At 36.6% G+C, this 26,649-nt stretch overlaps 1 protein-coding gene and 1 non-coding gene across 7 annotated transcripts in view; both read left to right on the forward strand.

Annotated features, from left to right (window-relative positions):
- PTPRM (protein tyrosine phosphatase receptor type M) overlaps nt 1–26,649 on the forward strand; it is an 883,942-nt gene that overhangs the window by 333,916 nt on the left and 523,377 nt on the right. For all 6 annotated transcript variants that reach the window (XM_090285792.1, XM_090285794.1, XM_090285793.1 and 3 more), the window contains exon 5: nt 22,226–22,341. In XM_090285792.1, the coding sequence (XP_090141918.1) occupies nt 22,226–22,341 (116 nt within the window). The remainder of the gene's footprint in view (nt 1–22,225; nt 22,342–26,649) is intronic.
- Nucleotides 16,019–16,125, forward strand: LOC150002875 (U6 spliceosomal RNA). Its single transcript, XR_016512930.1, has one exon. It is a non-coding gene; the product is annotated as a U6 spliceosomal RNA (small nuclear RNA).

Consider the following 26,649-nt stretch of genomic DNA (forward strand, 5'->3'; position numbering starts at 1 on the left):
TGGAACAGACAGATAGATCTCAGAAGGGAGGAATTGGGAGTGACTGGAAGAGATTACCTGGTAACTTTTATGGTTAGCATTTTGAGGAACTATGATACTGCTTTTCAAATCACCTGTACCATTTTACATTCTGAAGAGCAGAGTATGAAGGTCCAATCTCTTCATATTCTTGCCAACATTTCTTATTATCTGCCATGTTTATCATAGCCATTCTAATGGGGTTGAAGTGGTATCTCTTTGGGGTTTTGATTCCCTAATCACCAGTGATGTTGAATATCTTTTTATGTGCTTTTTGGCCACCTGTATACTTTTTTTTGGAGAAATGACTATTAAGATCTTTTTTTCCCATTTTTAATTGAGTTGTCTTTTTATTTTTGAGATTTAAGAGTTTTTAAAATGTCTGTATACAAGTTCCTTATCAAATATATATGATTTGAAGATATTTTCTCAAATCTGTGGCTTGTTTAATTTTTTTGATGACAACCTTTGCAGCAGGAGATTTTTAATTTTGATGAAGTTCAATCTTCTCTTTTTTTGCTTTTGTTATTTGGGCCACTTTGGTCATTTGTTGTATCTAAGAATCTTTTGTCTAATTCAAGATTATAAAGTTTTACTACCATAATTTATGCTAAAGTTTTATAGTTTCAACTCTTACATATAAGTTTCTGGTCTATTTTGAGTTAATATTTGTATATGATATAAGGAAGTAGTGTAACTTTATTCTTTTTGCATGTGAATATCCAGTTATTCCAGCGCTGTTTGTTGAAAGACTTTATTTGCCTCATTGAATTGCTGTGGCATCTTTATTTGAAAATAAGCTTATCAAAATTACAAAGGTTTATTTTTAGACACCTATTTTATTTTATTAATCTATTTGTCATTCTGCTAGCACCATACCATCTTGATTACTGTAACTTTGTAGTAAATTTGAAATCAGGATTTGTGAATCCTCCTACTTTGTTCTATTCTTTTCAACATTGTTTTCTCTGTTCTAGATCCCTTGCATTTTCATATATATCTTAGAATAAACTTATCAGTTTCAGCCAAAAAAGCTATATGGTGTACTGACAGTGATTGCCTTGACTCTGTAGTTCACCTTGAGTGGGAGCTTATGTCATCCTTATTTATTGATTCTTTTTTTAGAGAGAGAGAGGGGGAAGGAGAGAAAAAGAGGGGGAAGCATCTGTTTGTTGTTCCACTTATTTATGCATTCATTGGTTGTTTCTTTATGTGCACTGACCTGGAACTAAACCTGCAACTTTAGTATGACAGGGCGATGCTCTACCCAACTGAGCTACCTGGCCAGGACTAGGAACTTATGTCATCTTAAAAGGAGTAGGTGTTCTTATCCATAAATATGGACCGTCTTTCCTTTTATTGAGGTCTTTTAAAAATATCCAGTTTTCAGAGTATAAGTTGTGTACTTTTCTTTGTTAAATTTATTCCTGGTATTTTATTTTGATACTATTATAAATGGAATTGTTTTTCTTAATTTCATTTTTGGATTGTTTATTTTAAGTGTATAGAATCTAATTTATTTTTTATATTGATCTTATATCCTGAGTCCTTGTTGAGCTTATTATATAACCAAGCCAGTTTCTTTTTGTGGATCCTTAGGATTTTCTTTCTTTTTTTTTTTTTAATTTTATTTTTTGGTTATTCAATTACAGTTGTCTCATTTTCCCCCCATTGCTCCCCACTCCCAGCCTGTCCCTTCTCCCACAATTATATACCTCCCTGTTGTCCATGTCCATGAGTCTTTCATATACGTTCCTTGACTAGACCCTTCCCTTACTTATCCCCCTTCTCTCCCTCCCCCATCGCCCCTACTGACTACTATTCAAGTTTTTGCCTATTTAGTTCGTTTGTTTGTGTTGCTCTTTAGTTTCCTGTATTGGGTGATATCATATGGTATTTTGCTTTCTTTGCCTGGCTTATTTCACTAAGCATAATTCTCTCTATTTCCATCCATGTTGTCGCAAATGGCAGGAGTTCCTTCTTTAGGATTTTCTATATATAAAACTAAGTCATCTTCAAGTAGAGATGGTTTTATATTCAATTATTTATTTATTTATATTTTTAATATGCTTTATTGATTATGCTGTTACAGTGCTCCCAATTTCTTTTCCCTTTGTTCCCCTCCACCCAGTGATGCCCCTCACTCCAGTTGTCCCCCCTCCTTAGTCCATGCCCATTGGTTGTGCATATAGTTCTTCTCAACATCTTCCTATCTACTCCACTCCCTCCTGCTATGCTTCTTAATTCCTGCACTATCTCCCTCCCTATCCCCCTTCCCCCTCCCTGCTGACCTCCCCCCATAATGTTTCCCATACCTATAATTCTTTTCCCACTCTCGTTGCCTACTTAGTTTGCCTTTGTTTTGGTTTCCTAGCTTCTGTTGTTGGTTGTTGTGATACGGTTTCATTTTAATGTTCATAGTTTTGATCCTCTTTCTCCTAAACAAGTCCCTTTAACATCTCATATAATAGTGGGTTAGATCAGATGAACTCCTTCAGTTTTACTTTGTTCTGGAAGCATTTTCTCTGCCCTTCTATTCTGAATGACAGCTTCGCTGGATAGAGTACTCGTGGTTGTAGGTTTTTGCGTTTCATTACTTTGAATATTTCTTGCCAGTCCCTTCTTGCCTGCAGAATTTCTTTTGAGAAATCAGCTGAGAGTCTTATTGGGACCCCTTTGTATGTAATTCTCTTCTCTCTTGCTGCTTTTAAGATTCTCTCTTTATCTTGAACCTTTGGCATTTTAATGATGATGTGTCTTGGTGTGGTTCTCCCTGGGTCCAGTTTTTTTGGAACTCTCTGTGCTTCCTGGACCTGTAAGTCTTATTTCCTTCCCCAAGTTAGGGAAGTTCTGCTTCATTATTTTTTCACATAATTTTTCCATTTCTAGATCATGTTCTTCACTTTCTGGCAACCCTATGATTCGGATGTTGGCCTGCTTATAGCTGTCCCATAGGCTTCTGAGCCTCTCCTCATTTTCCTCACTTTTCATTTTCTCTTTCTGTACTGGTTGACTGTTTTTTCCGTCCTTATGTTCTGATTTGTTGATTTGATCCCTGGTTTTCTTTCCCACACCACTAGTTTCATATGTGTTTTTGTTCATTTCAGTAGGACCAGCCTTCATTCCTTCCCCATCTTGTTTAATATCTGCTGTTAGGTCTGTAAGCATTTTTATAGCCAAAGGTCTGAACTGTGCCTCAGAAAGATTTCCTATCTGCTGAGCTGTTAGATTAGATATTTGCTGTCTGGTCAGCTGTGTCACCGGGATCTCCATCATGATTTGTGCCATCCTGACCATTTTGTGTTTACCTTTGCTTCCTGGGCAGAGCTGTCATACCTTCTATGCTATAGGGGGCAGAGCCCTGTGCACTCATCACAACTGGGTGACCCTTCTCACCACACTGTAGTGTTTTCTCTGGGGGTGGGGGTCCAAGATGGATTTCTGCCATTCACTTTCCACCTAGAGACCGCGAGCCTCCTCCTCCTTCCCCGCCCCCTCTGGACCTCAGTGTCCATGGCAATGAGGATCTGCCTTCCCCGGCATTGGAATTGCAAGCTGATGTGTCTAGTCTACAGCCTTGAGTGCTCCCCAGGTGCTTCTCGCCTCCCCTTAAATACGGATGTCTTTGCTTGCCGCCATCACCGCTGCTGCCGCTGCCAGCACCACTTGACCTCTCCACCCCGGCTTTGCCCCTCCTACCTGTCCAGACGAGCACCAGTACTTTATAACTTCATACATTGGACTTCCATTTATTTTCTGGAACTTCTGGTTATTTCTGGTTTTGCAGCATTTGTATTCCTTCTTAGTTGTGGAGGGAGTGGAGCATGTCAGTTTAGGCCTCCATCTTGGCTAGAAGTCTCCTGTGTGTGTTTGCCTCTATGTCTTAGCTAGAGCTGTCTTGTATTCTATTTTTTAAATCTAGGTGTCCTTTATTCTTTTTCTTGCCTAATTGCTATGGCTAAAATCCCTAGTACAATCCTGAGTAGAAGTGGAAAGAACAAATATCCTTGTTCCTAATCTTAGAAGGAAAATTTCCAGTCTTTTACTATTAAGTGTGTTGTTAGCTGTGGGTTTGGATTATTTGTAGATGCTCGTTATCAGGAAGGGCATTTTCTTTTATTCTTACTTTGTTGAGTGGTTTTTGTTGTTGTTTTTTTATCACGAGAAAGTGTTGGATTTTAGCAAATGCTTTTTCTTTAACAAAATAAAGCACACAGATTGTATTATGAAAACTGGATATGTAAGAGAGGAAAAACATTTCCTCAACTGTCCTAGATTCCCTGGTGTGATATGCAAATTAAATTGACAAAGACAGATTAATAGGAGATAAACACACAAATTTATTTAATATACTATTTTCATGATTCAGGACCCTTAATAGGGAATGAAAACCTGAAGAAGCAATTAGACCTGAGTATTTTTATGCTAGGTTTGATGAAGAGTGGAGGGTTGAGCAGGAATATTATAAGTTAAAAAAATGTGAATTAATGTAATAAACTGAAGGAAACTTGGCAAAGCATGTTTGTTTAGATTCTTCTCTGATTCCTTTTGTCTTTGGAGATAAGGGCGAACACTTTTCCCATTGAGAATTTTATGGCTTGTATCCGGAGAGAAGGGTAGGGGAATGTCAGAGTGACCTTACTTCTACTATTTGTCTCAAACTCGTTTGACTTAAAATATTTAGTTTACTAATGTGCCGTATTTTGAGGTAGTGTGTCCTGAATCCCATCATCTCTTAGATTATCATTGGTTTGTCTTTAAGTCTATTGGTAGAGCATATTATATTGATTAATTTTTGGATGTTTAATCCAAACTAACGCCACTTGGTTATGTGTTATAATCTTTTCTGTATGTTGTAACATAACATGTTAAATAAAAAGTTACTTGCATATATGATGCCTTGAATTCTAAAATCTAGAGACGACACAAAATCATGCTTCTATTTTTCTGCCAATTTAAAAACATAATAATATAAAATGATGATGAAAAGAGATTTGACTTGGGGTGGTAAACACACAATACAATATATAGATGATGTATTATTATAGACTTGTACACCTGAAACATATATAATTTTATTTACCAATGTTACTGCAATAAATTTAATAAAAATTAATATATAATTTAAAAAATTGAAAAAAAACTTTGTGCCACATATAGTATAAAGTGAATACGAAATGCAAGACTTCTGTTTTGCTAGTTTGCAGTATGAAGTAAGACAGCAGTTTCTTTAAGTATTTTAGAAATGCTGAGTTCAAAATATGTTTCGAAATAATTATTTTATAAAAGAAAATTAATATTTTATCCATTGATTTATTTGCATGCCCAAACTGCTTGCCTACTTCCAAATTTAGATTGTTATAAAGACATTAAACAATGTGATTAAAATAAGAATAACAGGGACAAATGAAAAATTAGAAATGTTTTATGAATTATGTTTTGTTGAATAAATATAGATCCACGTGCTTTGGTTGAGAGATGCATAGGACTCAGAACTTACATTTCATTTTAAAAAAGTAGGAACTTGGATTATTCTCAAAAGAGGTGTCATTCTTCTTTAAGATATGGGTGACTTATAAAACTTATTTGTATATAGTCGCTAACTTATTTTTATATGATAAGAATGTTGAATCTATTTTTTCTCTTGAAAAATTATTCCATTAAGATCCATTTTAAATTTCAAGCAAGAATCATTTTTTTGTCCTGAAACATTTTAAGAGCAAAGCTTAAATTTTCTGTACTTCTTTGGCTCCATAATGGGGTAATAATGATAACACTTCCCTCACAGGGTAAATGTAGGCATTAAATGATAATGTATAATAAAGAATTTAGAGCAGTGTTTAATACATTCTAAGAGCTCAATAAATTTTAGCTATATTATTATTATTATTATTATTATTATTATTATTATTATTAGGCACTAAATCTTGACAGGCCCACTAGAATGAGTTAGCTGGAGATTGTAGCCCTAAGTAGCTAAATTGATTGATTTATTAAATAGAGTAGTTTAATCAATGTCCATTTAAAAATTTTTTTTAAATGTTCTTTTTGACAGAAGTTGTTTTTCTTGTTTGTGATGCTATGCTGCACAAATAGAGAGGAATATTGGCTGTTTATTTTGGCGTTTGGGCATGCCTCCAGTTCATTTCAACCTATGCCATTACATCAAAATGTAAATGAAAATAAAAAGGGGTTAGTCCTCTTTTGTTTCACTTCAGTTTGCACTTTGAGCTCACAAATTAAAGTTCTCTGGTTTTTTAAATTGATTTTAGAGAGAGAGAGAGAGAGAAGAAAGAAAGAGATTTGTTGTTCCACTTATTTATGCATTCATTGGTTGTTTCTTGTATGTGCCCTGACTGGGGATTGAACTCACAACGTTGACATATCTGGATGACTCTCCAACCAGCTGAGCTACCCAGCCAGGGCTCAGATTTTTGTTGGTAGTATTTTGATGCAGGTTTTGAAGAATCAATAATATGAAACATTTAGAGAATGATTTGCATTTTAGTCAATGATATTTCCTGACTTTGGGATCACAGGCTGATTTGAGATCACTTAGTACCCCAAAGCATATATTCTTTGAAAAACTGTTTTCTTAAGTACAGGCAACAGGATATGTCAGAAAAGAGAAGGTAGGAGAGATGTACTAAAAAACTGAAATTCATGAAATATAGTTTTTAGAACTCCTGCAGATTTTAGAAGAAAGCTGTCATACCATTTTGAAAGGGTATCAGTAGACAAATGGACCTATAAATTTGGAGAGAGAATTTTTTCTTTTTGGCTATGGGATAAATTGAAATTTTCTACTCTAACAGTGCTCTACCTGGTGTTACAATTAAGGTAGTTTGGCAAGGTTCAGAGCATACAGCTCAGCATGGGATTGAAACTTTCCTGGCTGTAGAGCTCTTTTTCTTGCAATCTTTTCCAGTTTCCAGTGATAAATCAATTATTTTAAGTAGTCATGAATATTTTGTAGGATAAATACCAGGCATACTGTATGCCTTCCCTATGTCATCTTATGTAATCTTTATTCCAACTCTTTGATATGGGTAATTTTTAATTCCTATTTAAAAAAATTTTTAAAAATTCACTAAGGTGTATAATAAGGGGCTGAAGTATTGATACTTGAATACACATGTGCTAAAATCCAAATTTAAAATAATATCATTCTTAAATTGCTTCCCAACTGAAAACAGTTGTAGGATTTATCGTACTAGATAGGGAGGATCCAGGCATTCTAAAACTTTTGAAAGATATAGGCCTTTAATATTTATTGAAAAACTTTAAAATTCCATTAGTAGAAATTCTGACTTTCATATTCTTGAAGGAAACTGACCTGGGAAGTAGAATCCTACAGCCTCTTTGTCTTATTTATCCTCGTGGGTAAGTAACCAGCTTCCATTCAGATCAAATAATTCTCTTTCATTTGAAAAGTATAATTTGATTGTATAAGCGTTTACGCTTAATATGTTCGTATGTTTCCATCTGGTTTCCATTTGAGGTGGAGCTTTTCTATCTTAGCCACATAATTTTTTTCCAGCAGTTTTGTTTTTTTTTTCAGCCAAGCAACACTATTTCCCAAACCAAAACAGGCAGTTGTTTGCAGAGAAGGACCATCCCCCAAATACAATTTGAACATAGATATAAATTCCTCAGGCCCTGAACCTCACTGTGCAAGGAATATGTGCTGGCGTTTTTGAGAAAGTCATATTGAAGATCAAAACAATTCTAAAGGAAACGTGGTAACTTTCATTCTATGAACATGTCTTTATTAAGAATAGGGTGAACAAAGAAAAAGTAACTATCACACCATCATATCTTTGGCCTCCAAATTAAAAATGTAAGTTATATCCTAACAGACCACCCCCTGAAGACAGTAAGTATTAGATTATATTGATGAATGAGTTTTGCTGTGCTTTTCTCTTGTGGTTCAGGTAGACATTGTTAGAAACAGGGCCTTCAGGAAGCAGTCTTTCCAGGGCAGATGTTTTGTGCATGAACAAACTGATAGCAGATCCAGTGACAATCCTGATATTCAAATTATTTACTGTTATTAACTTAGCTGATAGAGTTGATTACCTATATTTTATGTTTATCAAAAAAAAAGGTTACAGCCTCTTTTAGCTGCACTCATGAGAAAGAGAACTAAGGCTGGGTGCTCAAAAAAGTTTGCCCTCCTGCCACAAAAAAAAAAAAAAAAAAAAAAAAAGAAAGAAAGAAAAAGAAAAGTTACATAAATTAATTCATAGTATTTTTGAGTAGGTGGTGAAAAGAGCCCTATTATATACCCCACTGGAAGAAATGCAAATTGTTATATGCTTTAAGGAAAGCAGTTTGGCAATTTGTGTCAAAAGTCTTTTTAAAATGCATATTTTTTGTTTTAGTAATTTGATTTCTAAAATTTTATCCTAAGGAAAAAACAAAAAGCCTATGTGACAATTTAATTATGAAAACTTTTATCTTGGCATTATGTATAAGAAACTAACTCAATGTTCAATAGTAGGGAAATGTGTCAGTAAACTTTTCTATGTCCATATAATGTAGATCAGGATTTCTTAATCTTGACACTGTTGACATTTGGATCCTAGTAATTCCTTTTTTGTGGATGTTGTCTTGTGCTTTGTAAGATGTTTAACACTATCCCTGGCCTCTGGCCGCGAGATATCAGTGGAACCCCTACCTTCCCCACCCTTGTCATGACAACCAAAAATGTCTCCAGACATTGCCAAATAGCCCCTGGGGGGCGACATTGCCTCTGATTGAGAACCATTGATGTACACTAAGCAGATTTTCAAACAGTTTTTAATGAATATTTAACAAGGGAAAATACTGAATATCTTGTTAATTTTTTTTAAAGGTGCATGGATGCCACAAAAAGGTAAAAAAAATCAATAGAGCAATTTAGAGGATATAAAGTTTTTTTAGTGGCAAAGGATTGTTCTGATGATTCTCTGCAAAGCCAGGTACTCCCATCAGATCTCTCAGAGCAGTTGTGGATAACACAGTCACCATAATATATCCCCATGAGAGGATTCTACCGGGTGCTGGAAGCTTTCTTTTTTTGTTTCAGTAGGAATTTAGAAATTTTGTTTTTTATATTCACCCCTCCCTCCATTCCCACCCCATTTTTAGCTGTTCTCAGGATTTGGCTTTTTATCTGCCTCCTCACCTAGTGCAAATAAATAATCTGTATGAACACTCCCGAATTCACTCTGAGCCTAGATAAATCAAAGTTTAATTTCCCAACCTCTCTGACGAGGCCCAAGCTGTAGGTCAGCATGCCATGTGTCTTCTCAGCTGGTTAACAGGTTCAGGATGTTTTCCATTAAATAAAAATCAAGTGTGCAGAAATGCATGCATATTTTAAAAGTTGCTCCTTAGAAATAAATGTATATATGATTGAAAAATTAAGTACTTGTCACCCTAACCAGGTAGTTTAGTTAGTTAGTGTGTCATCTCATACACTTAAAGGTTGTGGGTACAATTCCTGGTCAGGCACATACCTACGTTGCAGATTCCATCCCTGGTCAGGGCGCATATGGAAGGCAACAAATCAACGTTTCTCTGTCTCTCTCTCTCTTCTCCCCACCTTCCTCCCCCCCTCTCTCTTCCAGTCTCTTTAAAATCAATAAACATATCCTCAATGAGGATTTTAAAAAATTAAGTACTTGTCTTTTTTTAATGTTTATTATTGAAAATATTTTTTAAAAGATAAATTATTTAAATCACAAATCTTAGGAACAAGGATTAAATTGATTTGAAATATCTTGGACAGCTTTTAATATATTAGTCCTGTCAGTAAGAGGAATATGTAAATGAAGATGCTCTAGGTAAGTTGTTTCAGGAAGTCATTCAGATTTTGGGAAAAGTAAATTATTTCTCAGACAGTTCAGAAACATTCTGTATAATATTTTTTTTAAAGGAAAAGAACTATATGGGCAGCCACTTTTGCTCTTGCAAAATAACTGTCCTGACATATTTGACAAGGAATGAACTTAAGAGTTTCAAGATAGGAATTCATTTTCTTTCAATGATTTTAGTCCACGGGAAGCTCACTCTTGTTGCAAACTAAGTGTATTTTAGCTTTCCTCATGTGCCCCTCAGAAAAGGTGGAAGGTTTTTAAGGGCTAGAAATATGAAATAGCAGGAAGGGAAAGATAACTATAGAAAAGGAAACCTTTCTTGCATTTCTGCACCTACAAGAAAAGAAGTAGGTACAGAGTTCTGTTGTTCCCACAACACTCTGATGGTCCTTCTAGTGGAGAAAAGTTCAGAGAACTCATTTATATTGCTTAAGAAAAGTAAGAGGGATTTTGAGAATTTTGGCAGCCTGAGAGTTGAAATGGGGTGTAAGGTGGAAGAAGAAGGAGTCATAGATGGGGTACAGGGTAAGAAGTCAAGGCCAAGGATGTACAGAAACAGCACATGGAGATTTTACAATAGATTTTTTGATGAGACTTTTAATTTTTAGTTACTTAACCATGATGGATATAGTAGGGGTGATGCTGAAAATATTCAACAACTCTTCAGCACAGGCTTAACCTGGGCTTGGACATGTGGGGATGAAACTGCAGAACAGCAGCCTCAGATGTAACATCCCTTTAACCCAAGTTATAATGAAAGGTGGCTACAGACCCAAACACCTGTGTTAGAGATGCAACTTGACTTGCAGCAAGAGGCGAGGAGAATTAGGAGACTGAGATGGACAGGAGAGGACAACATAAGTGAGATGTTGTGCTCTCTGAGTGTGCAGGGTAATCTAGGTCATTAACAAGTCACAGGAATATGGAAGTGGAGGAGGTGTCGTCAAAATATATAGGAGCCAGCTTGGGAGATCTAAGGTTTCTCAAAGGAGCCATTGAAGTTCTAAATTATCATTAATAAAGTCAGAGTCACAAGAAAGGAAGTAGACAGTTAGCTCCATACTGGTAGAGCATAGTCAACAGGGGTTTGAGAAGGGGGGTTTTCAATTGACTGAGAAGTTCTCAAGGGAAGAACAGGATCAGGTAAGGAGAGCAGAGAAGCTTTAAAACCAAAACCAGGCAGAACTTCCAGCCCAAGAGGCACCTTCCAAACAAAGAAGCCTGGAATTCTAACCTGACTTCAGAGAGTGTAATCATTCCAAATGTGACTCAAACCACCAAAGAGGGCACAGAAGATGCAGCCCTGATACCCAAAGATAGCCAAAGAGAAAGAAAAAAAGCACCCCATTTCCATAAGCGGAGCCACTGGGAGAGGTGACAAGGTTCCAATGGCTGAGACCCTTTATGTAGACTTGAATGAACTTGCTGAGAGCTGGCGACAGTCAATAGGATGCCAGTCACAAATGGGATGCCTAGGCTATCCACATTCCTACTTTGCCAACTGCAAATTCTACCTCCACAAATGGCTCCCTCACTAGCTATCTAGCTCATATCATGTCTATCAGTGTGTTAGGAAACCCTCTTTACCTCTAGGGGACCATGCCTCTCCATAGTTTCTGCATGCTGTGTCCATCTCACAAATCAGAAGTCAGCTGCCATTTTCAATTGCCCTTCCCCTTGCCCTGTGCCCCAGTTTTTGCTTCACTAGACTGAAAGGTCTGATTTTTTAAAAGCTGCTCGTCACAGGACAACAGTACCCTGTAGTATTTATCACTCTTTGACCACACCTGACTTGTCAGCTTTCACCTTGGCGACTCCAGCAGTGGACTCTGTCTCTCAGACAGAACTGATGATGTCGTTTTCCTTAGTCTGGATGCCTTTTGCCTGCAGTGCAGTGTGATGTCAAGTTTGACTTTGGAGGGGCCTGTCTGCCATTGAAGAGCCATGCAATTACCTGCAGTGGCTCCAAGACTCCTGATAATCAAGAACTTCTCTTATGGCTGGCAGGAATTTAGCCTACTAAGACTTTCAGGAGTCCTTGTTTCTAGGAGCCTCAAAAATGTTGTTTTCTGTTTCGTTATGTTTTTTAGTAGAGCACTGGGGATATGACATGGGGAACTCTCACTGTGCTTTGGATTGTTGACTGTGAAGGCAGAAGACATCTACCAGGGAGAATACACCCTCTGCAAAGGGAAATGAGCCAAGTTCTGGTTCTAGAACAAATCTGCATTTATGGGAGGAGCACAAAGAAGGATGAACAAAGAAAAGAGCTACAGGAAAATGATTTGGAAAGGAAATTTTTTCAAGTTTTTGGGGGAAGTTTTGAAAAAGATCAGAGTGGCTGAACTCATGCCTCATTGTTGGGAAATGAGATATGAGGAGAGTAGTTTTCATAAAGAGGCAAAAGCTGTTATAGTAAGTGGGAGATCCCTTACAAAAGGGACCACTGGTAGCTCAGGATGGTTGACAGGAAATAGAAATAGCAGCTCCTGAAGGATTCACAAGAAGTAGTGTGTGTGGGGGTGCGTGTGCGTGTGTGTGTGTCCTGAAAGATTGCAGAGCATAAACCACTCTGATCAGCTCTCTTAGATTCTTGTGAAGTAGCTAAAACCTGCTGTTGTACAAATGCACTGGTGAACACAGGAATTTCCACTTCTATCATTTTTTAAATATGCTTTATTGATTATGCTGCTACAGTTGTCCCAATTTCTTTTCCCTTTGTTCCTCTCTACCCAGTGATGCCCCTCACTCCAGTTGTCCCCTCTCCTTAGTCCATGCCCATTGGTTGTGCATATAGTTCTTCTCAACATCTTCCTGTCTACTCCATTCCCTGCTACTGTGCTTCTTAATTCCTGTACCACCTCCCTCCCTTCCCCTCTTCCTCCTTCCTGCTGACCTCCCCCCCCAAAGTTCCCCATACCTATAATTCTTGTCCCATTCTCGTTGCCTACTTAGTTTGCCTTTGTTTCGGTTCCCTAGCTTCTGTTGTTGGATGTTGTGATACAGTTTTCATTTTAATCTTCATAGTTTTGATCCTCCTTCTTCTAAACAAGTCCCTTTAACATTTCATATAACAGTGGTTTGGATCAGATGAACTCCTTCAGTTTTACTTTGTCCTGGAAGCATTTTCTCTGCCCTTCTATTCTGAATGACAGCTTCGCTGGATAGAGTACTCATGGTTGTAGGTTTTTGCATTTCATTACTTTGAATATTTCTTGCCAATCCCTTCTTGCCTGCAGAGTTTCTTTTGAGAAATCAGCTGAGAGTCTTATTGGGACCCCTTTGTATGTAATTCTCTTCTTCTCTCTTGCTGCTTTTAAGATTCTCTCTTTATCCTTAATTTTTGACATTTTGATTATAATGTGTCTTGGTGTGGTTCTCCCAGGGTCCAGTGTTTTTGGAACTCTCTGTGCTTCCTGGACCTGTAAGTCTATTTCCTTCCCCAAGTTAGGGAAGTTCTGCTTTATTTTATTTTTCACATAATGTTTCAATTTCTAGATCATGTTCTTCACCTCTGGCAACCCCATAATTCAGATATTGGCCCACTTATGGCTGTCCCATAGGTTTCTGAGCCTCTCCTCATTTTCCTCACTTTTTGTTTCCTCTTTCTCCACTGGTTGACTGTTTTTTTCTTCCCCATTTTCCAATTTGTTGATTTGATCCCTGGTTTTCTTGCCCTCACCACTAGTTTCGTATGTGTTTTTGTTCATTTCAGCAGGACCAGCCTTCATTCCTTCCCCATCTTGTTTAAGATCTTCTGTTAGGTCTGTAAGCATTTTATAGCCAAAGGTCTGAACTGTGCCTCAGAAAGATTTTCTGTCTGCTGAGCTCTTAGATTAGATGTTTGATGTGTGGTCCGCCGTGTCACCAGGATCTCTATCATGATCTGTGCCATCCTGACAGTTTTGTGTTTACCTTTGCTTCCTTGGCAGGGCTCTCATACCTCCTATGCTATAGGGGGCGGAGCCCTGTGCACTCATCACAACCAGGTGACCCTTGTCACCTGGGGGCAGGGGTCCAAGATAGATTCCTACCGTTCACTCTCCACTGAGAGACTGGGAGCCTCCTCCTCTGTCCCCGCCCCCTCTGGGCCTCAGAGTCCAAGGCAATGGTGGTCTCCCCCCACGGTGTTGGAATTGCAAGCTGGTGGGTCTGGTCTGCAGCCGGGGGTGCTCTCCAGGCACTTCTCACTTCCCCTTAAATACAGGTGTCTGTGCTTACCGCCATCCTGCCACCATCACCGCTGTTCCCGCCACCAGCACAACTTGACCTCTCCACCCTGGCTTCACCCTTCCTACCTGTCCAGTCGAGCACCACTTCTTTATAACTTCATACATTGGACTTCCATTTATTTTCTGAAAGTTCTGGTTATTTCTGGTTTTGCGGTAGTTGTATTCCTTCTTAGTTGTGGAGGGAGACAGAGCGTGTCAGTCTAGGCCTCCATCTTGTCCAGAAGTCTCCTGTGTGTGTTTGCCTCTGTGTCTGATGGTGTATACATATTGTAGCTCAGTGTCCATGTGGTTACGGGTAATGTGCTTAGAATTGCAGGGGCAAAACATTTGAGTTTCCAATTGATGACATTTGTATTGTAATGGACATATTGTGTTGGATTAGAAGAAAAAGAATACTCAATTTTGCATACATTTCCTGGATGAGAGAACAAGTTTTCAGCTTCCAAAGTAGTCCTATTGACTTAGTCAATATCAAATTCTTAGTGATTTCTTTTAATGATAGGGATCTCTGATGTAGGTAAATCTAAAATAGTGATTGTCACAAATTTTTGTGTAGTAAAGTGTGCTCATGTATCAAAGATGATGAAGGAGAGTAGTATTCTACAGAAATTGACATCACATGTGCAGTTGACCCTGAACAACATGAGTTTGAACTGCGCAGGTCCATTTATATACAGATTTTACTCAGTAATTGTTATTAATGTATTTTTCTTATGATTTTCTTAATAATATTTTATTTTCTCAAACCTCCTTTTTGTAAGAGTACCGTATATAATATAACATACAAAGTATATGTTTACATTATGAGTACAGTTCCTGGTCAGAAATAGGCTGTTAGAAGTTAAGTCATGAGGGAATCAAAAGCTGTATGTGGCCTTGACCAGTGTGACTCTGTTGGGCATTGTCCTGCAAGCGAAACGTCACCAGTTCGATTCCCAGCGAGGGCACATACCTGGGTTGCAGGTTTGGTCCCTGGAGGAGGCATGTGAGAGGCAACTGATCAACATTTCTCTCTTATATCGATGTTTCTCTCTCCCTCTTTCTCCTCCTTTCTCTCTTCTAAATATAAATAAATAAAAAAATTTTAAAAATATGTATGTGGATTTTCAACCACTGTCACTCCAATGAATTTAGTAATTAAAAAGAAATTCTATGTAGATTTTTGACTGAGCGATGGGTCAGCACCCGAAACCTGTGTTCAAGAGTTAACTGTAAATTATTTCTAAGGATATGTGTATGAGTTTATTAATTTTAAATAATATGAATTCAATTTATTATATTGAGTGTCTGCTATATGGGAGGCATTAATATCAAGTGCTGTTTGTTGCACATACAAGTGATTAAGACAACAGTGTCACCCCAACCCCAACATGGAATGTCATACCAATAACTATAATACAGTACTCCCTCCTATCCAGTTTTATTTTTGGCAGTTTCATTTACCTGTGGTCAACTGCAGTCCAAAAATATTAAGTAAAAAATCCCAGAAATAAATAATTTATAAGTTCTAAATTGTGCACCATTCTGGTAGCATGACAAACTCTCTCACATTCCCACTCTCTCCCACCTGGGTTGTGAATCATATTGTTGTTCATCATTACCACAGTGTACATACTATTGCACTTAGCAGCTATCTCAGTTATCAGATCAGTTATCAGATATTTTGAGAGAGAGGAAGATCACATTCACAAAACTTTTAATTATTACAGTATATTGTTATATATCATTACAGTTGTTAATTTCTTACTGTGCCTGTTTGTAAATTGAACTTTAACCTAGGTACATATGTATAAGAAAAACATAGAATATATAAGACTCAGTAGTATCTAAGGTATCAGTCATCCACTGGGTGTCTAAGAATGTACCCCAACAATGAGGTGGAAGTACTATATATATGACAGAGGAGTGTTTGTTTCAGCAGCACATATGTTAAAATTGGAATGATACAGAGAACATTAGCATGGCCCCTGTGCAAGGATAACATGCAAATTTGTGAAGTGTTCCATATTTTTTAGGAAGAGAAAAACAACTAATAACATACAAGGGAGCTCCAATAAGGCTATCAGCTGATTTCTCAACACAAACACTACATGCCAGAAGGGAATGGCAAAAAATATTTCAAACAATGAAAAACAAAGGCCTTACAACCAAGACTACTCTACGCAGCAAGGCTCTCTTTCAAAATGGAAGGTGAAATAAGGAGTTTCCCAGACAAAGGGAAACTAAAAGAATACATGTCCACCAAACCAGTATTACAAGAGATGCTAAAGGGAATACTTTAAGAAAAAGAAGAAGAGGAGGAGAAGGAGAGGAACACAGGTACAAAGGGGAAAAAATGACAATGAATAAGTACCTATCAATAATAACCTTAAATGTAAATGGTTTAAATGCTCCAATAAAAAGACATAGGGTCTCTGAATTGATATGAAAACATGAATATATGTTGCCTACAAAAGGTCCACCCCAGAACAAAATATCTACACAGACTGAAAATGAAGGGATGGAAAAAAGTATTTCAAACAAATAAACATGAAAAAAAAAGCTGGGGTCGCAATACTTATATCAGACAAAATAGATTTCACAACAAAGGCCATGAAAAGAGACAGAGAAGGACATTTTATAATACTTAAGGGGATAATCAATCAAGAAGAAATAACACAGGTAAACATATATGCAACCAATATAGGATCACCCAAATATATAAGGAAAATCTTGGAAGACTACAAGAAGAATATTGACAGCAACACACTCATAGTATGGGACTTTAACACCCCATTGTCAACAATGGACAGATCTTCGAAGAAAAGAAACACCAAGGATATTGAGGCATTGAACAACATTCTAGATCAAATGGACTTAATTGATATATATATAGAACCTTCACCCCAAAGAAGCAAAAGATACTTCTTTCAAGTGCACATGCAACATTTTGAAAGATAGACTGCATGGTAGGATACAAAACAAGCCTCAACAAATTCAAGAAAATTGAAATTATATCAAGCATCTTCTCAGATCACAATGGCTTGAAACTGGAAACCAAGCCAAGCAATGGAAGAAAAATACCATATGCTATCACCCAATACAGGAAACTAATGAACAACACAAATAAATGAAACAAAATTGAACAAGAAACAGAGTAACAGTTATCGGTGGGTGGGGGGGGCTAAGTAGGGGAAGGGTTTAGCAAAGGAACTAATATAAATAACCCATGAACATGGACAACAGGGTCAGGATGGACCATGGGAGAAGGAGTGGGCTGGATTGGGGATAGCAATGAGGGGAAAAGTGGGACAATTGTAACAGAAAAACAATAAAAATAAAAATTTTTAAAAATTAAAAAATAAATAAATAAATAAATTCAAAAACATTCAAAATCATGAAGAATGAATAACATGCTGTTAAATAATGACTGGGTCAACAATGACATCAAGGAAGAAATTTTAAAGTTTCTGTAAACAAATGATAATGAATACACAACAGCTCAATGCCTATGGGAACAGCGAAGGCAATTCTGAGAACGAAGTTGATAGTAACACATGCCTACCTAAAAGGAATAGAAGAATCTCAAATAAAAATTATAAACTGTGACAGCTACAAGAACTAGAGGAACAACAACAAAGCCCAGAGCAAGTAGAAGGAAGGAAAGCATCAAGATCAGAGAAAAATTTAAATGATGTAGAGACTAATCAAACAATTCAAAAGATCAATAAAACCAGGAGCTGGTTCTTGGAAAAGATAAACAAAATCGACAAGCTTTTAGGCAGGCTCATCAAGAAAAAAGAGAGAGGACCCAAATAAACAAAATCAGAAACAAAAGAGGAGAAATTACAACTGATACCACAGAAATACAAAGAATTGTAAGAAATTACTACAAACAACTATATGACAAGAGATTTGACAACCTGGATGAAATGGACATTTTCTGGAAACATATAATCTTCCAAAACTGAATCAAGAAGAAGCAGAAAGCCTGAAAAGACCAATAACAACTAGTGAAATTGAAGCTGTCATCAAAAAACTCCTGGCACACAAAAGCCCTGGAATGGATGTCTTCACAGGTGAATTTTACAAAACATTAAGGGAAGAACTAACTTCTATCCTTCTCAACCTATTCCAAAAACTCAAAGAAGAGGGAAGACTCTCAAACTATTTCTATGAGACCAGTATTACCATAACTCCAAAACCATGTCAAGACACAACAAAGAAAGAAAACTATAGGCCAGTATCGCTGATGAACATAAATACTGAAATCCTCAAGAAAATATTGGCAACCCAGATCCAGCAATACATTAAGATCATAACCACAATTAAGAGTGATTCATCCCAGGGATGCAAGGATGGTTTAATATTCACAAATCAATAAACATAATACACCACATAAACAAAATGAAAGATAAAAATCACATGATCATATCAATAAATGCTGAAAAACATCTGATAAAGTACAATATTCATTTATGATGAAAACGCTGAGCAAAAATGGAAATAGAGGGAGCATACCTCAATATAATAAAGGCCATATATGAAAAACCTGAAGCTAACATTATACTCAGTGGACAAAAACTGAAACTATTCTCCCTAAGATCAAGAACAAGACAAGGATGTCTACTCTCTCCACTCCTATTCAACATAGTCTTGGAGGTTTTACCCCCAGCATTCAGACAAGGAAAGGAAATGCATCCAAATTTGAAAAGAGGAAGTAAAACCATCATTATTTGCAGGTGACATGGTAATGTACATAGAAAACCATATAGACTCCACTAAAACACTACTTGACCTAATAAGTGAATTTGGCAAAATAGCAGGGTACAAAGTCAATATTCAGAAATCAAAGGCATTTTTGTACACCAACAATAAGATATCAGAGATGGAAACTAGAGAAAAAATCCCATTTATTATAGCAATAAGAAAAATAAAGTACTTAGGAATAAACTTAACCAAGGAGATAAAAGACCTGTGCTCTGAAAATTACGTAACATTGAAGAAAGAAATTAAGGAAGATACAAATAAATGGAAGCATATACCATGTTCTTGCATGGGAAGAATCAACATCATTAAAATGTCCACATTACCCAAAGCAACTTATAGATTTAACACAATCCCTGTTAAAACACCAATGACATATTTCACAAACCTAAAAGAAATACTTCAAAAATTTATATGGAACCAAAGAAGACCCTAAATAGCCGCAGAAATCTTGAGGAAGAAGAACACAGTAGGAGGAATACAATACCTGATATCAAACTATACTACAAGGCTACTGTAATCAAAACAGTCTGTCTGGTACTGGCATAAGAACAGACATATAGATCAATGGAACAGAATAGAGAGCCCAGAAATAAACCCAGGTCTATATAGACAACTAATATTTGACAAAGGGGGAGAGAACATAAAATGGAATGAAAATAGCCTCTTCAACAAATGGTGCTGGGAGAACTGGATAGAGACATGCAAAAAAATTAAATTAGACCACTAACTTATACCACACAGCAGAATAAACTCAAGATTGATCAAAGACTTAAATGTAAACCATGACACTGTAAAAGTCCTAGAAGAAAATATAGGCAGGAAATTTTCAGATATCCTGTGTAGCAGTATTTTCACTGATACATCTCCTAAGGCAAGGGAAATAAAGGAAAGAATAAACAAATGGGACTACATCAAACTAAAGAATTTCTGCTCAGCAGAAGAAAACATCAACAAGATGAAAAGGAAACCAACCATATGGGAAAACTTATTTGCCAATGATATCTCAGACAAGGCACTGATCTCCAAAATATATAAAGAGCTTATACGACTCAATATCAAGAAAACAGACAACCGAATTAAAAAATGGGCAAAGGAACTGAACAAACACTTCTCTGAAGAGGACATGCAGAAGGTCCATAAACACATGAAAAAATGCTCAACATCACTAGCCATCAGAGATGCAAATAAAAACCACAATGAGATACCACTTTACACCAGTCAGAATGACCATCATCAACAAATCAACAAACAACAAGTGCTGGTGAGGATGTGGAGAAAAGGGAACCCTACTGCACTGTTGGTGGGAATGCAGACTGGTGCAGCCACTATGGAAAACAGTATGGAATTACCTCAAAAAACTAAAGATGGAACTGCCTTTTGAACCAGCGATTCCACTGCTAGTGTTATACCTGAAAAATCCTAAAACCCTAATTCAAAAGAACTTATGCACCCCTATGTTCATAGCAGCACTGTTTACAATAGCTAAGTGCTGGAAACAACCTAAGTGCCCATCTGTAGATGAGTGGATAAAGAAACTGTGCTACATTTACACAATGGAATACTATGCAGCAGAGAGAAAGAAGGAACTCCTGCCATTTGCAACAGCATGGATGGAACTAGAGAGAATTATGCTTAGTGAAATAAGCCAGGCAAAGAAAGAAAAATACCATATGATATCACCTAGTACAGGGAATCAAAGAAAAACATAAACAAACAAACTAAATAGGACAAGGAGCAGAATAACAGTCAGTGGGGGGGGGGGGTAAGGGAAGGGTTTAGTCAAGGAACGTGCATAAATGATTCATGGACATGGACAACGGGGAGAGATATGATTGCGGGAGAAGGGGTGGGCTGGGTGGGGGGGAGCAATGGGTAAAATGGGACAACTGTAATTGAAAAACTAAAAAATAAAATTAAAGAAAAACAAAAATGCTCATATTTTCTAAAAACAGTTGCTCTTTCATCTTTTGGGGAACAGAGAATAGAAAAGAAATTCAATTTAGGGACCTTTTACAGAATCTATAAAAACCAATAAGTCATGTTATTCTTGCCCAAGGGTAATTTGATAGTGAAAAACAGTTCATAAGGTTTTAAATTATTATATTAGTATTACAAACAGTGATCCATAGTTATGCTGCTTTTTAGAAGTTCTTTGGGGTATTTTGCATGCTAAGCATCAAGAATACATTGTCTGAATTATTAGTAATGGGGATTTCCTGTGTGCTGTTCATATTAAAGTTCATTTTTCTTAGTTCTTGGACTGTAACCCACTTCCATTCCTAATTATGTTCTTCACAGGCTGATATTAGTGCTAGTTTATTATCTTTGGGTACCCAGTAATTGGGCACCATTCTTTGAAAGCATAGACATGACCTACAGGATGTTGGCTGTGAGGGAAAGATGGTATGGCGTAAAAAATAATGTATTTTTGTTATTGTCCAGTTTTAGTCATACTTCCCATAAAATACTATCATCCTGTTCTCTTTGCTTTTTTTTACTCCCTAACTTTTCCTATCCCCACCCCTTACTGCTCTTTCACTCTGTCATCATTATGATATGAGAATTTTTTCCCTAAAAGTAGAACTTACCAAAAAATTTAATTCCTGACCTATCATTCTAGTTCTTTGACACATGTTTTTAGTGTGCTTCAGAAATTGATCTTTACTTCTCAGAATTATCCTTTATTTAAACAGATGTCCCATGGACAGTGTACATTATGAGACTTAATGATGTTTAGCGTTTGAAATCATTCTTTCTTCTTGAATTGGAAATAAGAATCAGCAAAAACTGCCATGGTATGACAGTCCCAGCATAATTTCTGAATCTGTCTATTGGGATAGTATTTTTGGTAGCTGGGAAGTATTATACCAGTAATGCTGCATACCAATTAGTTGTGTTGAAATATATATTTTGCACAGCTCTGTACTTGGCTTAAAAAGTTTCCTCGACAACATCATTTAACTTCTTACTGTTCTTTTCATGTTGCTAGTATAAATATCTAATATGTTTTTGTTCAAAACATCAATTAGGCTTCAGTATAATCTTTATTAATACAGATCTGTTATTACAAGAAGACTGCTGAGCTGTGATAATTTGCACAGCAGGAACAATAAAATATCTTCCTTCTGTTTGATTCTATCCCAGAACACTTGGCTTTTTAAAATTCTTTTATAGAGAAAGCAAAGCCTGCCATGATCTCTTTTACAACCATAATGAAATCTTTAAAGTTCTGATAAGCAAAAGCTTTATCTTTTTCAAAGGTAAACAAAATGGAAAGCCCCAAAATTACAGATAGATTAAAAAAGATGCGTATTAGGTACAGGTCTCCACTTTTAATATCTTTCTTTGTTTTTCTCCATGTAGCTAGGACTCCCCACTTCCTGCGGATTCAGAATGTTGAAGTGAATGCCGGCCAGTTTGCCACCTTCCAGTGCAGTGCCATTGGCAGGACCATGGCAGGAGACAAGCTCTGGTTACAGGTACAGTAACTCATTTTCTCCAGTTCATTGAAAGTTCAGTAGGGAGAACAAATGCCCCTGGGGGAGAGACCCAGGGAAACGGATCAGTGCCAGGTCCCTAATGAAAGGTGGATGCTATGGGGAGTTTTCTGGTTCCTTTCCTTGTTTACTAAGTGGCCAGAATATTAAGAGCTCTAGATAAGCTAATTATCATTAGCCACAGACCTTGTTTTGAATTTTTTTCATCTATTTCTGCTTAGCCATTTTGCTTTGAAGAGCTGATTGTCAAATTACTTTAATAGCAGTATATTAAAGTACAAAATAGTACCCTTTCCCTACTCTTATTCTAGAAAAAAATCCAACAATTCTCTCTTTTACACACACATTTATAGGCCTTTTCATAATTTGAATTGACACAGCACTAAGCCTAAACTTAGAAACCTTAATAACATCTTTTACCTTTGAGAATTTTAAGTAGATGTTTTTAGAGTAATCATATTTGTGTGTTTTACAGTCTTCCAAATATCTCCATAAGTATTTTGCATGGCAGATAGTTTCATGGTTAGATCCATGGTCTCAATAATTCTGACGGAATGAGTGACTGTCCCTCCTCTAACCAGAGTGCTACCAGAGGTTTCATTTCCTCTTCTAGAATTTTCCAATTCTTGTTTCTTCATTTCAAGCACTGATCTGCAGGCTGCTCATTCTTCACCTTGAATATTGTTTTCTTCCCTTTTTCTTTACAGATTCTATAGTTGGTTTTATTTTGGTTTGGTTAATTATTTACTTACTGTGTTTGCTACTAAACTGCTTCATGTTTTAACCCTTCTGTATATCTATTCCATTTCACTTTAGTTTCCACTTCCTGCATGCTGACTTTTCCTCTGTATGCATCACCTCTCCACCTTCTATTATACTTCTTCTTCTGCAGTGCAGTGATTGTGAGGTGGCACATTGGCACAACACTATGATTTTCAAATCCCTTATCCCTTTTAATCATCACAACTGAAATAAATGGCCATTTTTATCCCTCCATTTGTGGAGCAAAAGGAAGATAGCCAAATGTGCTATATAAGATTAGTCAATAATGTGTTGACAGATGGGGAATACATTCTGGAGGAAGATTCTTAAATACAGTTGGGTCCTCTGCACAATTCCTCACCCTTCTACCATGATGTCACCCTCTTTTCTCATGTCCTGCTGTCCTTATGCATGTCCCCTAGCCAGGAAGGAGTAGTGTATGCAGATGACTGAAATTATATCCACCAAATTCATCTTTACTGTTCACTTTTTTCTATAAGTTGTATAATTGCTACTTTAAAAACTCTTGCAGTGTATGAAAACTGTGCGTGACCCTGTTCTTTCAGTATTTGACTTTTTCTTTTTATCCCACTTTCCAATTACTTTAGATTCTTGATTTAGTGATTGAGAATTACTTTCTTAGTGGTTATTTGGTACTAAATTCTATCAAGATTGTCTGTCTATCTATGGTAATTGATGAGACATTTTAATTGGCATTTTCCACAAGGCATTAATGACCTTTTAAAAATTAAACTCTCCTTGTCATCTTTGATTTGTCTCTAGAAATCTTAATTTTTCATGGAAAAAAAATTTTGTTTCTGATATTTGTATTAATGTTACTTGAGAAAATACAATATGAAGTCTAAACTCTCTCCCCAGCAAAGTCTTAGATATCACCAATAATTTATAGGGAAGTTGAGGATTCAATTTGTTCTTTGTGTTTTTGCAAATATCTTGGACTTCGGATGCTCGTGCTTAAACTTGAGCATTTCTTGGGGGTTGGAGATCTTTACTTCCTCTTATAAGGTGGGAGACTGTTTTAAAGGGAATCTTTCATGTAGGGAGAAAGAGGCTACTTTGAAAAAAAAAGGGTGGGGTCTAAGTGCAGAGTTCTCAACCCTGACTCCACTGCTCCACATGGGGAGTTTTGTTTGTTTTTTAATGTCTGGTCTACACCAGAATTCTAATATAATTGGTCTGGGGTAGAGCCCTGCCTTCAGTATTTTGTCAAATGCTTCCCAGTTAATTCCAGTGAGTGCCCAGAGTTGACAATCATTAGTATGAAGCAAAGTGCAACACGTGTTCCAAGTTAGGAAAGTAAAAGACATATATAAGTTATAATTGGTACTGATGTTCAGTAGCCTCCCTCTGAATTTCTCATGTATGGATCTCTCTTACTTTTGTTTTATTAAATTTGTTTATTGTGTTGGTACTTTTTTTAATCCTCACCCGAGGACATGCTTATTGACTTTAGAGAGAGGGGAAGGGTGGGAGAGAGAGAGGAGAGAGAGAGAAACATCGATGTGAAAGAGATATATCAATTGGTTGCCTCTCATACATGCCCCAACTTGGAACCAAACCTACACCCCAGGTATGTGCCCTGACTGGGAATCAAAACCACGACCTTTCAGTGTATGAGATGAAGCTCCGACCAACGGAGCCACACCAGCCAGGGCTGGTAAATTGTTTTTACAATCAATCCATTATCAAGTCATTCTTTGTCTGTTACCCAGTCCTTCATTTGTTATCAGTGACTGCATAGTGCCCTGCAGGTTTCCACATGGTCCAGAAGGGGATGACAAAGATAGAACTGTTATGACTTTGAAATTCTAAGTGAAACATGGTTTGTCCTGGATTCAGTATGCTGTTTGGTTTGTGAATCTTTGTGATGTTAGAATAGTTTTACTTTTAAACGTTTTATTTCCTGTGGTTGGTTAGTCATTTTGTGGAGAGATTTATTTTTTAATATCTGATGAAATAAGACTAGTGTCCTTTACTTGCAATAATGGTTTCTATTAACCTGTATGTGAAGACTAACTTCCATAGTAATGAAGATTTGCATCACGTGATGGTTTCACAGAGCCCTCCTGCCCTCTTGTGCTGTGCCCAGTCTTTGCTTTAGGCCATTCTTTACATGTTGTAGAGAGAAGCAAACCTGGAATCATGGACCAGTTCTGTCTAGTTTAGACATATGACTATAGGCATTTATTCCTTATTACACTAATGCTATAACAATTTCAAAAATGCTTTCCTGCATATAAACTCATTTGGACCCTCAAAATAATTCTGAGAACCAGGCAGAAAATCGAATTAAAAAATTTTTTTAGCTTTTTCTATAATCTGAATCTCCCCAATAGTAAGTTAAAATTTGCAAATTAATAGTACATCTTCATTTGGGGAACATCAGTGTTTTAGAGTATCATCATTTGCAGTAATTTGTATTACCATCTTTTGAATTCTACCATAGGCATTTTGCATGGAGTTTCATGTGTATATTGCATGGTCTTACAATTCTTCTGTAGATGGGGAGATTGAGGGGCAGCATTGTCCAAGGTCACAAAGATAAATAGCATAGCTGGTAGCAGTACACCTCTATGTCTTCACTTTTACTTTACTACTGATTAATTCCACACTACTATGCTGTCTTCTCATATGCCAATGCTAAGTGAATAGGCAATATGCACTTACCATTTTGTTACAAGAATGTGGATGTGACCAACATTACATGATTAACACCAAGAAGCCATGCTGAACAAAATTAAAAAGTCCATAAGTATTTCATGTACATATTGATCCACATCTAAGAAAAAAGGCCAATGGTTTGATTTTTAAACATTTTTATTTAGTGATGAGAGAGAGAAAGAAACACCAACTTGTTGTTCTACTTATTTATGCATTCATTTGTTGATTCTTATATGTGCTACAACCTTGGCATGTCAAAACAGTGTTCTAAACCAGCCGAGCTAACTGTCCAGAGCCTGGTTTGATTGTTTTAAAATACAGATTAAATATGACCAATGTCAGAGTCTTTCACAAAAATACAACACAGATAAATCTGATAATGACACTAATGAAGAAATGTTTATGATTAACAGATGTGTCCCATCTGCTTATATTTTGTTCATTATATCAACGGCCACACAGGTTATTACAAATGTAGAACCAGTTGTTCTAGACAACAAAATAAAACATAGTTCATGAACATCTCTTATTATAGCTGAAAAGTACTAAAAACAACTTGCAGACAATGTACAGTAGAAAGAAATCATCTATAAAACTAATTTTTATTGTACAAAACTGGTGTGCAATGGATTTGTTGAAAATATTTGCTATATGCTATCAGATATGGCAGTCTATGCATATAACACTGACAGAACCATGGGAGGTAGTCAAATGAGATGTGTTTGTAAAATCATTCAAGCACCCAAAACATGACCATATTTTTGTTATATTAACTTTCTAGTCACTTGTGGGGCTTACATTCTGAAAATATTTTAGAGTTTGTATGCAAGTATGTATATATATTAC

This window comes from Furipterus horrens, unplaced genomic scaffold (assembly GCF_987537825.1).
Source record: "Furipterus horrens unplaced genomic scaffold, mFurHor1.1.pri manual_scaffold_8, whole genome shotgun sequence".
NCBI classification, from domain to species: domain Eukaryota; kingdom Metazoa; phylum Chordata; class Mammalia; order Chiroptera; family Furipteridae; genus Furipterus; species Furipterus horrens.